The 16,351-nt window shown below is 38.7% G+C and overlaps 1 protein-coding gene across 10 annotated transcripts in view; it reads right to left on the bottom strand.

Annotated features, from left to right (window-relative positions):
* Positions 1–8,826: 8,826 nt before the first annotated feature.
* Tango10 (transport and golgi organization 10) overlaps positions 8,827–16,351 on the bottom strand; it is a 1,007,732-nt gene continuing 1,000,207 nt past the window's right edge. For all 10 annotated transcript variants that reach the window (XM_068373850.1, XM_068373851.1, XM_068373846.1 and 7 more), the window contains one exon: positions 8,827–9,285. Coding sequence is in view for 9 of the 10 variants with exons in the window: in XM_068373851.1 (XP_068229952.1) it covers positions 9,184–9,285 (102 nt within the window). In the remaining variant the exon portion in view is untranslated. The remainder of the gene's footprint in view (positions 9,286–16,351) is intronic.

The following is a 16,351-nucleotide window of genomic DNA, read 5'->3' as shown; positions in this document are numbered from 1 at the left end:
ATTATGGGGTATGAAGTTGAATTCTAACAAAACTCAAAATATGATTGTAAGTAGGCCAAGGACGGTGGCTCATCAACATCCGGATCTCAGTATTGATAATGTTTCTTGAAATTTGTATGACTTTTAAAATTTTAGGTGTGATTCTCGACAGCACATTTACTTTTTTGAAACACATTAGGTCTGTGTCTTCTTGAATTACACAAAAAATTGGCTTATTGAGAAAGTCTTTCAAGATTTTCGGAGATCAATCTATTCTGAAAAAGTGTTTTAATTCTTTCATTCTACCTTGTTTTGAGTATTGTTCTCCTGTCTGGTGTTCAGCTGCTGATTCTCATATTAATTAGTTGGACAGAAACTTACGGTCTATTAAATTTCTTATTCCTGATCTAGATATTAATTTTTGGCACCGTCGTTCAATTAGTTCATTATGCATGTTGCATAAGATTTTTCATAACTATGACCATCCTTTACATTCAGATCTCCCTGGACAATTCTATCCTGTTCGTAATACTAGGCAAACAGTTAATTCTAATAGCCAGGCCTTCTGCATCATGAGGCTAAATACTACACAGTATTCTAGAAGTTTTATTCCAGCTGTTACCGAGTTGTGGAATGATCTTCCTTATTGGGTAGTTGAATCAGTAGAACTTTAAAAGTTCAAAGTTGGAGCAAATGTTTTTATGTTGACCAGGCTGACATGAGTCTTTTTGTAGTTTATATATGACTTATCTGTTTTTGACGTTGTTAATAGTTTATATAGGACATATCTGTTTTGACTCTGTTACTGTTTCTTTAGAATGATATATTGTTAATTTATTCTCATCATTTATTTATTTCATTATTTCCTTTCCTCACTGGGCTATTTTTCCCTATTGGAGCCCTTGGGCTTATAGCATCTTGCTTTTCCAACTAGGGTTGTAGCTTGGCTAGTAATAATAATAATAGTAATAATCAAGTCGTATCAACACGCCAGTCGTTGAGTGCATTTTTCTAAATCCACACTAAGTAGGCGATAAAATACCCTTCTTTTCAGTCTTGCATTGACCATCTTTTCCATGATGTTACATAAGCAATATATTAATGAAATTGGTCAATAAGTTGGTGTTAAAAACTTATCCTTACTCGGTTTTAAAAAGGCTAAAATAATGGCTAGTTCCCAAACACTTGGATAACTATGATCATGCCATTTTCTGAACATAATGCTCAAAATAAATATCTGTGTATTAACAGGTACATGTTTAAACATTAAATCAGGTCCAAGGGCTGTGTCTTTACAAGTTGCAATTGTGGAATCAAACTCTCTTTCAGTGAAAGGAGAATTGTATGATTCTTCCTTTCCTGTTGCAAAATCTAAAATTTTCATTTCCTCATTGCTCCTGTACTGGCGAACAGCTGTTTCACACTTGCCTGATACATTTGAAAAATGATCAACCAGGTGATTGCTAACCTCATTTGCTCTAGTCACATACTCATCATTCACATTCACCTTCAACACTGGTGGTGGGTTTGAGGTGAATTTGCCTGCAATCTTTTTTACTTTCCTCCACACAGAGCATGGTGGTGTTCTACTGTTAATGGAGGATACAAGATACCCAGGACTGGTGACTAGCTTCTTTCAAGGCACGACGGAACTTTGCTCTACATTTCTTTTATGTAACCAAATTGTCCTCAGTATGACTTCTGCGCAATCGAGTTAAAGACCTTATTGTAGCTCTGAAGACCACCAGGGGACTGGCGTCGTTTGAATAACCCTGTTGTTTTGGGAATTGAATTAACTCCTGCTGTATGAAGGGTTCCATTCAGTAAGTCTATTGAATCAACAATATTTTCAAACTGTTAAACTGGTCTGCATTCCCTTCAATATCACTTAGTTCACGAAATTTATCCCAGTCCGCCTTGTCAAGATTCCATCGTGGCGATCTCTGTAAAGGTGGACCATTATTTGTGTCTATAATGATTGGTGCATGATCACTAGTATGTCAATCATCTAAAGTCCTCCAATCAAAGTTGAGAAGGCAATTAAAACTTGCGATTGATAGGTCAATACATTATAACGTACCTGTCTGGAAATGAAAGTGTGTGTTCTCTCTTGTATCAAGGAGCTCGATATCTTCACTTTCTACAATTGATGATATAATATTGCTTCTTGTGTTTGCTAAAACATCACCCCATAAAGGATGTCTACCATTCATATCTCCCAGTTGAAGGAGTTGTTGGATTACATCTACTATATTATCATACAAAATGTTACTATTTGGAGGTAAGTACAGAGAGCATAATGTATATGTTCTTACTATATCAATCTGTACAACCAATGCCTGCAAAGATGTACAAATAGATAAAGGTATTTGGGGAACATCTCGATGAACATACAAGAGACTTCCGCTATGGCTTTCTGCTTGTTGATTATTCGTGTTCTATAACTAACATACTTTCAAGGACAAGGAGTGTTAGCATTAAGCTTGCTTTCCTTTAGACATACAATTATGGGGGAATGCTCAAGAATTAGAAGCTTAAGTGCTTCATATCTGGCCCTTAAACCCTGACAATTCCATTGCAATATGAAGGAGAAAACTATGGATTATTACTGGAAGACATCTTGGATGAGGTCTTCCCAGTGGCAGTTTTTAATCTAACATCATTTCCTGTAGGTTTCTATACAGATGGTCTTTAAATATTGGGTTTTACGTTTGTGTTTTTCTTCGTGTCCTTTCGATCTACTTGTTGAGGCAGATGGTGGATCTCAATTTGAATTTCTGATTTATTCAAGTTATCTTGCGGTTCAACAGAAACATCTACAGGGAAAACATCAAATTTATTTGACGTCATAACTTTAATGTTTCTAATGAAGGGGGATGAGAGAGATTGAGGTCTCACTCTTTTATGATTAATAGATGGTGAGGTTGTAGGTTTTTTGCACCTTTCCCACAACAGGTGTATAAGGTAAGTTGGTTTCAAGTGAAACCTCCATCAAATCAGGCAAGGTCATGGCCAGAGAGAAATTTGTACTATTTTTTGTATTGGGGGATAAAGACTGTACAGAAATGGGCATGTCCCAGTGTTGATACACCATGGCCAAGCCTTAGGTGGTCATATGTTTACCTCGTCATTGAGCTTTTTATCAGATATATTTCTTTTTTTTAGAACTATTGGCAGTACTAGGTGCATTTGATTTTAATGCTTTTGCATAGCTATTTGATTTATTCAATAGTCTTTTGGCATGCCCCACACTTATATATTTCCAGTTGGATTTGTTGAAGGCAGCTTCTTCCAACTGTCAGTCGATTTATGATTCGAGTTGCAATTTAAACACCTGGCCTTATGTGCAATTTTTTCATGGTAAGAGTTGGAGCAATTATAACATTGCAGTGGTTACTGCTTGAATGATCGGACTTTAATAATTTCATTTTCAATAATAACATGGAAAGGCACATCAGCATCCTGGAAAGTAAGGATAATCATTGATGTACCTGGGACTTTGTGTACTATCCATACATTTAGTGGCCACATGGCCAGTCCCTCTCTGTAAATTCATATATATCTTCATTAAAAAACTACTCCTTTTCCATAGCTAAAATTTAGGTGGGGTTTGACATCTAACATGATATCATCAATACTTGTTTTTAGGTTGGACAGTATTATGGATTGTAAGGTTGATTTGGCATAAAGTAACTTTTTTTTTTCAAAATGAGATATATCTCCCGGTGCAATAGTTCCTACTTTTTTTATAAATTAATTTGCATCTTTTGAAATAATTCCCTGTAACCCCCTTAGATTCAGCTACGAGCTACATTGGTAGTTTTGGCTTTCTCTGGGAAGGCATAACTAAAGCAGCGTCTTTTTCCAACCAGTCGGCAGGCCTATATACATCCAAATCCTTTGCTACCTTATCGCAGAGAGCAGCCATGATATTAAAGTTATCAATTTTAATATTATTCATGTTACTCATTGCTTTAAATACTTCATTATCTTCAAGCTTCATTCTTATTTCTTTTATATAGCCATAGTACTCAAATGCTTTATATAGATTATCATAGTTTGTGTCTATTGGAATTTGGGTAACATTAAGAATTCGTAGTTTCTTCGTGGTACCCAATTTACTCCATTTTAGAATATCAGTAGAATGGTCCTTTCCAGTTCCAAGGTCATCAACAGATTTTTCCCTAATCAAATTAGTAGAAGTCGTCAACAGTGCCAGGAGGGGAGGGGGAGTTAGCATATCCAGGGGATGGGGAGACAGTTGTTCGAAGGGTCCACTGTTAAACGTGGGATTTTCTTTTCAGGTTTTTGTTGGTTGTTTGGTTGGTTTACCTGCTTGAGAATATTAAGAAAAGATTAAACATTGGAAATGAGATTTAGATTCTCCACTATCAGCACACTGAGAGTATACTCCCCACATGGTCCACTCCATACCCTACCCGAAGGATAGCATCAAAACAGATATAGAAGCACAGGTGTAAGCTAAACCAAGAAAATATGGAGTCATCCTTCCCATATATGTTGATGGACTTCCAGCCAGAAGCCAAGAGCTGAACCTCAAGGATTAGGTCCCCCATATTCCGATGACCCAACCCTTGAGAATGGTTCTCCCAAAAAGGTCCAAACCATCTTTGGGATGGCTAAGATCAACCAATACTATCACATACAGCTTTGAATGCAAATACCTCCACGTGATCCCTTCTCCCATTCATCTGAGCAGGCAGTAATAACGAATGTGGAAATATCCACGCCATTTAAATAAAATGAAAATTAATAAATCGATAAATAAATGAGCAAATAAAATAAAAAAAATATATATATATGCATACATATACATATACACAAACACACACACACACTCACACACACACACACACACACACACACACATACATATATATATATATATATATATATATATATATATATATATATATATATATATATATATATATATAAATTTAAAAGAAATAATACTCATAGAGGTAGGATAGAAAGACAAAAGAAAGCTTATAAAATTAGATGAAGGCCGAAGTAAAATTGAGAAGAAGAAATAAGTGGAAGAGAGAGAAATTTAGATTTGAACTGGGGGAACAATTTCCCCAAGTTCGAGAGCCCTTTTGCTTGTCACAATTCTTCAACAATATGAAAAAACTACATGACTTCGTCAAGGCATTCTCTTGTTAAGAGGGTAATAGTATGGTTGAACCTGCCTAGGCAGATATATCCCCACAGCACCATTGCCCAAATTATCATTGAGACTCTCAAGCCCCTCTACTGCATCAAAGAGCAGGATCATCAGATTGGAAAGGATGGGTAGGGGGGAGAGAGAGAGGGAAGGCGATTGCATAAGTCCAATATGTCTGATGCTGGTGTCCTCATATTCGACTGTTGTCAGGACGAAGGACTACGTTGCCCGAGCCCAATACATCTATTATTACATGATAAAAAACAGGCATTGGTTCCTAAAAGGGTCTAGTGTATTATTGTTCATGTAAATTCTTTTTGTATAGTTTTGTAACTTAGAACATTAGGTTGAACTCACATTACCTTGATCCCTCTATCCACCTGAAACACAATCAATTCTGAGGTAACTCTCGGGTATAAGACGTCATATGTTCAATACCCTTTTGTGGCTGTTTTGCATTATGTTAAACACCTGTTGAAGTAAAAAGTCTAAATTGTAAAGCATTTTGAAGTGGGGAAAACGAAATATAACTCTTTCATTTGGAGATTCAGGGCTCCACGATATCATGTCTCTATTCTTTTTTATCTCTCTGAAACAGCAGGTTTTTCTGCATCCAGGACATTTGAAATTAAATACAGAGTTCTGTATTTATTTTTGCTACTCAGGGTGACACATTTCTATTCTGAGGTCGTAAAGTTGGCACTACTGATTTGATAGCAATTCATTACCAGAAGGTATGAAAAAATAATTCATAGTACAATTTTTGCTCTTTCCTTAGCAACATATGTAAATGTATTCGTTCAAAGCAACATCCGTTCCTCTCTTCATTCTTACTTTGCATTCTCCTCATTTTTTTTTGCATCTAATATCAGTTATTACAAGTCAGAACTTAGCTGTAGAAAAACTAACACCTAATTGTGAAAAACATACATTTTTATCCCTCTTTCAGCTCTTTTTCCCATTCAGCATCTGGTATCACCAACCTACATTTCACTCTAATGCTCTACTATTTTTTGTTGACGTCCATCTTTTATTACAAATCTTAGTTCTTTACTTATTTCTTAAAACAATCATTTCTCGCCATAATAAAACTTTCATGCAAATCTCAATGAAACCCATCAGGATCGTTCCTCTACCATTGCAAAATTTGCAATCACAGGACATCTGAGCTATGTGCACAAAATAAATACCTTCCTATCCCTTCTTCTTTGTTAATACAACCTAATGGTGGAAAACTTGTTGATTCTAAGTGCATTTCAATGATATTTCCCAGTCGAATTTAAGTTTTTGTCACCCAATAAGTGGTACAACTTAGACAAAGTCTGCACTAGCGAGTATAATATGTTGTTTGTAACCCTTTGACTATTCCAACACCCAGAGCTTTAAAACCCGTTCAAATATCTTATATGTACATTATCTGCTTTTTTAATATCGTTTTCATCATTATTGCAAGCAAACCTGACATCATATCTGGAAAAGTAGAATGCTACAAACCCTACAGCCACAAGGTGGAATATAGCCGAGTACAGGAAAAGAATCAGAGAATTATCAGATAAAGAAAAATATAAGACAGACATCAAACTTGATAAACCACTCGGTATCTTTAAAAAAATGAGAAAGAAAACTGACAAAAAGTGTCCTTGAATCCTAAAGCAATAGAGCTCTTACTCAAGACAATGTAAGGCCTTAGTAAAGAGGCTATTGCACAAGCTAAGACCACAAAATATTACTTTAATTTCGGAGTGGCTCTCTCCTGGAAGTACTGTTTGTGATACCTACAGTATCTCTTCTAACTTTAATGATTTAGTAAATAGCTACTGAACAGTTACAGAAGCTACCCAATAAAAAGAAAAAAAGAGAGTGAAAGGTGTATCATGATTAGTATTGTAAGATTATGCATGTGCATAGGAAAAAGTATTATACCTAGAGAAGCATACAGCATCAAACTGTTGGGCTAGTCCTGAAGGGATCTATGCTTTCTAGAGGTGGTATCTTATTGGGTGGCTAGTGCCTTAACCAACCTACTACAGGGTGACACAAAAAAATGGTCATCACCAAAAAACGAATAACTTCCAAACTTTTATTTAGATCGACACAAAACTTTAGCTACATTAGGTCAAGCCTGTGTAGCAGACATCTCCAAGGTTTCAAGTCTGTACAACAAAAACTCTTTATTTCCCTGGCTCTCCAAAATGTGCTCCAAATGAGCTCCCCGGCGCTGCAGGCACATTTGGATTCGGCGGGCAGAGTTCTTGAAGACCCTCCCGCATTCCTGCCTTGTGATCACTCTTATTGCTGCTGTGATTGCTGCCTTCAGGTCAGGGATAGTCTGGGGGTTGTTTCCATATACCCTGTCCTTATGGTGTCCCCAGAGATAAAAATCTGGGGGGTTCAGGTCCGGTGAATGTGGCGACCACTCCGGGTCACACCTGTGGCTGATCAGTCGGTCAGGGAAATGGTGCTGTAGCCATGCCAATGATTCGTTTGAAGTGTGGGGGTTGGCACTATCCTGCTGGAACCATTGGAGGACCCTGACGACTCCTCTCCATCGACCAAGTGCTGTCCAGAACTTGCCAACCACCTGGACATATCGCCCGGTGTTGATTGTCATAGAGCGCTCATTGTCGTCCTCAAACCTGACCTGACAACAGAAAATGTACCTCATCCGAAAACCAGACATTGTCAAGGAGGTCTGGGACACCGAAAATATGCCTCAACTATAAATGTCTTTTCCTCAGTAGTCCATGGCATCTCAAAGGTCGAATTTGGTAGACTTTTAGAACATTATTTTTTCTTGATAAATCTGAAAAATAAAAGGAATTGATTATTTATTTCAAAAGTTATTCAATTTTAGGTGATGACCATCTTTTTTTGTGTCACCCTGTACATAAAGTGTAAAAATAGTCACATTATAATTATGAATAAAAAGTCCGGCTGGTCATATTCATTTCTTGAGAAAAAGAAAGTTGACATCATTCAGAACAGTAACTGTCACTGAACATACAATAGTGAGCCATATGAAGTTACTCCAACACAGAGCATAAAATAAATAATAAAAACTAAGATATAACTACATCCTATTAAAATCACAAAAAGAATTTGCAATGTTCATCACAGTCACAATGAAACTTTTGTGAAAAAACTATGAAGAAGAACATTCTGAGAAACCTAAATGAAAATCTCTCATTAACAAAATTGGGCCAGCCAAAATTATGATCCTTGAAATGTTAAGTAAACAAAGTAATTCTAGCTAGCTATGGACTGCAAAAAGCATACAGTGAATTATCTATCCGACTATCTGCGATACCTCTCTACTTTCCTTTAAGATGACCCCTAGAGAACACAGATCTGATAATTTTTTTCAATGTAAAGTACACTATAGTTTCCGACAATAGTCACAAGAGTGCTTCTAGATCTGAAACCAACCTTATGGATTCTGACCGAGATTTTGCCAAAATACAAGAAAAAATAATAACACTTTCAGGATAAGGTTTAAGCATTACCAAAAATAAGTAGCACATCTATGGAATTAGATACATCAAATGGAATGTGGGATACAGTTACTCATTTAATTTTAAGTTCTATAAGTTTCATTATAAGTGATTTGGTAAAACTAGTCATGAAACATTCACTCTCATCCAGTGGGGAATAAAACACACTAATGATATTTTTTTAATAAGCTTTACAAAGTTTCAATAGATCAATAAATGGAATTTACAGCTCTATAAAATTGTTAATGAATACCAGTGATTGTTAATTGCATAATGCATGGTTCTCAACAACCCTAGTAGAAGCAAGTCATCCATTCTTTTTCTAAAGCATATACTTAACACAGTATGAAAAAAAAATACTGTAGTGTTTTACAAACATTTAAAAGCATGCATTGATAACGATGCAGCATCAATGATTTTAATATTACAAAAACCTCTTTTGACTAATAATTGGAAAATAAAATAAAAAGCTACAGAATGTCACTCCAAATTGCATGAATACATAAGTTAAAATTGAACTTTACATCATGTAATGCCAGGCACATCTAACTTGTGATCTGTCAGGGGACTAATTACAATGTGGACTTTGAGTGAGTCACATGGCTCTCGAAGATACCTCTGCCGTTCCTGAGGAAATATTGTTATTAGTTATATTTCTGAGAAAGAACAATGAGCTTATAAGAAAATTGCAAAATATATTGATTGAAAACAATGAAAACAATGAAAATATTATAAAATTACTTGCTTGAGCATACACAACAGAGGAATAACGCTTGCAAAATAAGTAAAATTTTAACATTTCATTGAATATCCAACAACACCTAACCAAAAACCCTAATTTTAAATGTATTTAATGATGGTGATAGGAAAAAATTAATTTGAATGAATTTGATTTTTTCCTCCTGTACAAATTTATATATATATATATATATATATATATATATATATATATATATATATATATATATATATATATATATATACATATATGAATTTACATTTTAATTGATGTTATTTATTCTGCACAAATTATATATATATATATATATATATATATATACTGTATATATATATATATATATATATATATATATATATATATATATATATATATATATATATATATATATATATATATATATATATATATATATATATATATATATATATATATATATATATATATATATATATGAATATAAATTCATCATCATCATCATCATCATCATTTCTTCCTACGCTATCTTGAGCTATCAATTCAATACTTCTCCATTCATTATCTCCTACTTCACACTTTATAGTGCTAAGCCATGTAGACCTAGGTCTTCCAACTCTTATAGTGCCTATATATACTGTGTATATATATATATATATATATATATATATATATATATATATATATATATATATATATATATATATATATATATATATATATATATATATATATACAGTAAAAGTTCTTTGGACCACCACAAAATACATTGGTAAGCATGATTGACCGAAAACCACAGGCCAAGATTTATTTCTTCATCGATTATCTAGAATTCGTCGGAAATTGCTGCTTAAAAATTCACAGGAGTGTGCTGTATCAGAGTAAGAACTAACTAATGGAAGAAGAAGACCACTGCCATGACTGTTATTGTTTACGTTTTGAGAGCTTGGTTCATCACCTTAATCATCCTCTTCACTAACAAGCTAGTGAAAGGATCGACTTTAACCAGCGAGTAACTGTAAATTTCACTGCATTTCCCGTAGAGTTATTTCAGTGTTCGCAATTTTTCAAGACTTAACTTAAGTCTTGATTTTAGTTTTCTTTTATTTCATCATTGAGACGACACCTGCAGTACACATCGTTCGACAGCTGAAGACCACCATCACGGTCTGCAATGGCAGACAGGGATTCATCCCCTATCCCCACTTCCTCACCTCGAACAAGAGTGGAGAAGGGAAGGATCAAGAAACCTAGAGGCCTTACTTTGAGGAGCCATGCCAAGCGCCCTCAATCACCTGCAACGGAACCAGTCCCTGGAACTTCGAGGGACCACCCAGTGCAGACCTCGGACCACCTACCAGCAACCCAAGAAGAAGCTGAGACTGAGAATATCCCCTCTCAAGACCCACCTTCACAAACAGCAGCAACTGGAGACTCCAAGTTTAGGCTTACTCCAGAACCCAGCATAACATCCTATGCTGCCATAGTTGCCATGGAAGCAAGCAATCCTCGCCTTAACATAACCATACGTCCCAATCGCAGGGGACAACTGGTCATAAAAGCAAAAGATGAGCAGACGAAGACCTACTTAGAGCAACAGGAAAACGTCCTTAAACTAGACATCAACGAGAGACCTACCACCATCATCGTTGTCTATGACCTCGACCTTCCACTGGAACCAGTGCTCCAACATACTTCTATCATCACTGTCAAGAGATGTGAAGGGAAAGCCGGAGGTAGATCCCACAAATTGGAGGCTGTCCACAAGGGAGCTCGCCCTCCTCACCTATCCTTCGGCCTTTGGGGCACCTTCCGCACCGAGGAGTACTTCAAGGAGCCACTTCGATGCTTCCGGTGTCAAAAGTTTGGACACCATAAATCCCGCTGCACAGGTCCGGAGATCTGTGGGGTCTGCAGCAGCAGACAGCACCCCACCGCCTACTGTATTGCCAGGCATAAAGCAGGGCACAAAACCATTGCCCGCTGCCCTAACTGTGGAGGATCCCATCATGCTTGGCATGATAGATGCCCCCATAGACTTCAGAGAATAGCAGATCGCCAAGGAGCTGACCGCCACTAAAACCTCCATCCACGTCAACAGCGTCCAGACACGCCATTCCTGAACCTTCCTCTCCACCAACTCCCCCTCCAGCACCCAAACCTCAACGTCCTCCTAAACCTCCTTCCAAAGAAAAAAGATCCCCAACCCATACTCCCCGCACTCCCTCACCTTTAAAACTTATCTCTCCAACCAATTCTCCCAACATCACCCAGCCAAAACAACCAGAACCCAACCAATCCTCCTCTGCACCTACCACTCACACACCTAACATTTCCCACTCACTAAAGGAATTTCCCAACCTACCTTCCACCGCCACAAGCAACCTTTAAACAGAGACAGCAGTGAGTACGACCTCTCTGCTTGTCCCATGGGTGCTCTGCTGGCAGCCATCAGCAACATCCTTCGTAACTTCTTGCGATCCAGCAAAATCAAATTCACTCAGGAGTCATTGGATGACTTCGTGTTTGACAACGCCGCCAAGGAACTAGAAGCTCATTTCCCTTCATAGCTCCTACTGCAAATGGACCTCATACAACCACTTGCAACAACCAAAACACTCAGGTATAAGTGCTCCAATGGAATATTTGTGGACTTCGAAACAAGCTTGCATTTCTTCAATCTCAAACTTCAGTGCAAAACCCTGACATTATCATACTGCAAGAAACTCTGCTTAATGAGAACATACCATTCACGTTCTCAGGATACAAAGTATACACAACGTATTAATCACCAACGACAAGAGGACTGACTACCCTCATTAAAAGCAGCATCCCCTCCAAACTACTACCTAGCATAGACTGTGGGACCGAGGCACAGACGCTAAGTATCCAGATATCTCTCCTAACCACAATGCTAACAGTCGACAACATATACAAATCCCCAGCAAAAAATATCGACGCCGAGGCACTCTTTGCAGAAGCCTCCAACGAAGACTCGATTATTGCAGGTGACTTTAATGCTCATCATCAGTTCCTGAACTCAATATCAGAAACAAATCAAACAGGCAGACACTTGCATGCCCTACTGCAAGAATATCCTGATGTAGCACTGCTCAACAACGTCACAGAAGCCCCCATCTAAAAGGAGGTCGTCTAGATCTTACCTTCTTATCCAGTGCCATACAAAGAGGAGCTAAATGGCAACCACATCCTGTACTAATCAGTGATCACTTTGCCATTGAAGTAACACTCGAATTGCAGAAATACCCACCTCCTCCTCCGCCCCCAAAAAGGTGGAACCCAGAGTTTGCTAACTGGGAAAAATTCAAAACAGCCATGACAGAGTGGGCTTTGGAATATATCAAACACCCGCATAATGATATCTCCACCCTATCTACCAACTTCAGCAAACAACTAGAGGTAGCAGCCAGTGTATCCATGCCACAAAAAAAGCACTCTGAGAAGAAACATGCTGATGCCTGGTACTATAACAGCCGCATCAAAGAAATGAATGCTAGAATAAACAGGACCAGGAAACTTCTCAGAAGACACAGAACAGATGAACTACATAATCTACTTGTAGAGATCATCAAGCATTCTGTACAAGTATCACTGGAAGTAAAATTAGACAAATGGTACTCATGGTGCAACGAGGTCAACTTCAGCAAATCCCTAGCCAAAATATGGGGCTGGTTTAACAAAGTCTCTGGGAAATATAATACACCCAGAGTTACACACCCAGACCCATTAGCTGAAGCCAAGAGGATTGCTAACAACTTTGCAGACAGAGCAAAAAGCATCAATCTACCTCTGCCAACCATCAACAGGCAGAGAACTCTGCTCCCAATCAGGAACAACATCATAGAAGCCGCCTGCAACATGGTAGATGACACTGATCACCCCTATACCATGGAAGAACTAAACACGGCCCTATCAAAAGGCAGGAAGGACACTGCCCCTGGAGCCGATCTTATCACATACAGCATACTGAGGAACATGGGAAACCATGCCAAATTAGTCTACCTGCATCTGATAAACAGGACACATACAGAAAGACTACGTCCAACCACATGGAACCAGCAGGACACTAAACCTATTCCAAAACCTAAGGAGCCAAATACCTACAAACCTATAGCTTTGATAAGCTGCAAAGAGAAAGTAGCTGAGAGAATGGTACTCAACAGACTACAGTGGAAAATAGGCCAACTACATCATCGCCTATATGCCTACAGAAATGGCATAGGCACTCAAGAATGCATCACAGATGTCCTCTCAACAATTAACGACAAAAAAGCTTTTTTCATATTTCTTGATCTCGAGAAAGCCTTTGAGCTAGCTAGCTCACCAGTTATACTCTTCACACTTGTTGAAAAAAGAGTGAAAGGACACTACTGGCCTGGACTCGAAACTACACACAAAATCGAGAGGCCAGGGTCACTTTCCAAGGAAAAACCACTGAGTTCATCCACCTAGAAAACGGAACACCACAAGGAGGCATACTCAGCCCCTACCTGTTCAATCTACTGATGGAGAACTTAGCCACTCTAAAACTCCCAAAAGGAGTGGAGATATTCATATATGCAGATGACATATGCATAGTATGCCCGAACAAAGCTCATGCCAGAAATATCACTCAAAAAGCTCTGGACATGATCCAAGCCAAATGCCATGATCTTGGTCTAAAGATCAATACCAACAAAACCAAAGCAATGGCTATAAAACGCTCGCAAAACCCTCAAAACTTCACACTGAGAGGTCATCGAATGGGTGAGTCAATTCATGTACCTCGGGGTAATCATTAGCAAAACCCTGTCAGCAGCTAATGTAGTAACCTACCTCAGAGAGAAGACAAAAATCCGTCTATCGGCCATGAAACAAATTACCTCCCTTAGACAAGAAGTATCTAATAACCTCCTAAGGCTGTTTTACCTACAAGCAATTCGATCCCACATTGACTATGCAGCACCCACACTTACTGCATTAACCGACACTCAAAAAGCATCATTGGAAGTAGTCCAAAACAATGCCATAAGACTTATCAGTGGCTCTCCAATGTGGACAAGACTCTGCCTACTCAGAGCAGAAACTAACCTAATCTCCCTGTCAGCCAGAATTGACATAAGGAATAGCAGCATTATATTCAACTCAATCATCGCAGACAGAAAAAGCCCACTCAATGAGAAAATAAAAAGGCTTCTACCTCTTGCTGAAGAACTAGATCCGCCCAGCTCCCATGCAAAGAAACTACTGGATACACTCAGAAGAATGCAGATGCAAAACGAGGCTCACAAAATCAAGGGACAACAAATGTATGAGGGCTACATCCCTCCTGCTCCCTGGGCATGTGATCCCATCAAATACAACTTCACTATCCTACCAGCAGCAAGCAAGGCTCTTTGCACGGCAGAGCAACTCAATGCAGCTGCAAAAAATGCAATCAGGAACACTCCTGCGCCTCATACCTACTACACAGATGAATCAGTTGACCGTGCAATCCCTGCAGCCGCGGCTGCAGTGATCTCTACATCGGGATATAAAGCAAACTGGAGACTTTCCAACCATTCCTCCACATTGCAAACTGAACTAGTGGCCATTGCAAAAGCCCTAGAACACTCTGCCAATCAACAAAACGGGAACACAACGATCCATACAGATTCCAGAGGAGCCACGATGGCCCTCAGCAACAAGGAACCTACAGAGAATGTGCACCTCATCACTGCAATTAAATTCTTAGCCCTGCTCCACCAAAGAAACAACAGGCAAGTCACCTTGAATTGGATACCAAGTCATACAGGAATCTCTAGCAACGACGAGGCCGACCACCTAGCTAAATCGGCCTTAATGTGCCAAACTATCAGCATTACTCTGCAACAGTCATTAAACACCATTCAAAATAAAATGGCTACCTACTGCAACATTCAAAAGACTAGTGAAGTTAGAAGAGCCTTCCTTGATGGCTCAAGATCTGCAAAGTGGTACATTGAAGCTACAAACATACTACCACATCCAATTGCAAGACAAACTCCTCGCCAGGACGCAGTAATTATTTGCAGACTGCGACTGGGATAGCTATACAACTGGCAGATCATCTTAGATAATGGCCAAGACCCTGCAGCACAGCATAGACCAATTAGACCATGCAAGTACTGTACTCAGGACACAGAAGAACCTTTACAGCACTATCTACAGCAATGTCAGAAATCAAGCATACTTCGGCAGGACCTTAATCCCAATACTCCTGCTACTGCAACAGTAATTGTCAAGCACATTATTGACAATCACAATACCCTCTCAGCATTTCTCCGGAGTTACCCTCAACCGAGATAACGTTGCAACAAAGTCAACGTAAAATCTAAGCGGCAATTAAAAGAGAAACCTTATCCTCTCTACAATTCTGTGCTGGGAGCTGGGGGATTGCTGGTGGCTGCGGCCTTATCTCTCTCTCCTCTGGGCTGGCAGCCCGTTGTCGCACAAACGGCCTGTGTTGCCTGTCTGGGGGTGTGGCCGGGGTCGTCAGCGGTCCTTTTTTACTTCCAGCACATCTCCCCCTCCTCTCGGCTGACAGCCAGTTGTCGCACAGCGGCCTGTGTTGTCAATCAGGGGGGTGGGGCAGGGATCAGGGGGGTCTCTTTGACCTCCAACCCATTCTTCTCTCTTCAGATGGCAACCCGTTGTCACACTGCGGCCTGTGTTCCCATCTACATCTTCATCTCCCTTTGTTTATCTAAAAAATAATCCCTATTTTTACGTTTCTTTTTATTTATTTTTTTTTCATTATCTCTCCTTTTTTTTTTATCAATTACAGGTACAGGAATTTTATATTCCACCCTATCTCTACCACTAAAACCGCTACACTCCTCCTCTTCAGCTCTCTCCTACTCAGCTGAAATCTCACACTATCCCTCTATCTCACACTTAAGCTTAAACCACTATGAAGTTTTTCACTTCACCTATATCAACTTCTCTGACTACAAATTT

The sequence above is a fragment of the Palaemon carinicauda genome, chromosome 5 (assembly GCF_036898095.1).
Source record: "Palaemon carinicauda isolate YSFRI2023 chromosome 5, ASM3689809v2, whole genome shotgun sequence".
Lineage (NCBI taxonomy): Eukaryota > Metazoa > Arthropoda > Malacostraca > Decapoda > Palaemonidae > Palaemon > Palaemon carinicauda.
This window is presented reverse-complemented; position numbering and strand designations above follow the sequence as displayed.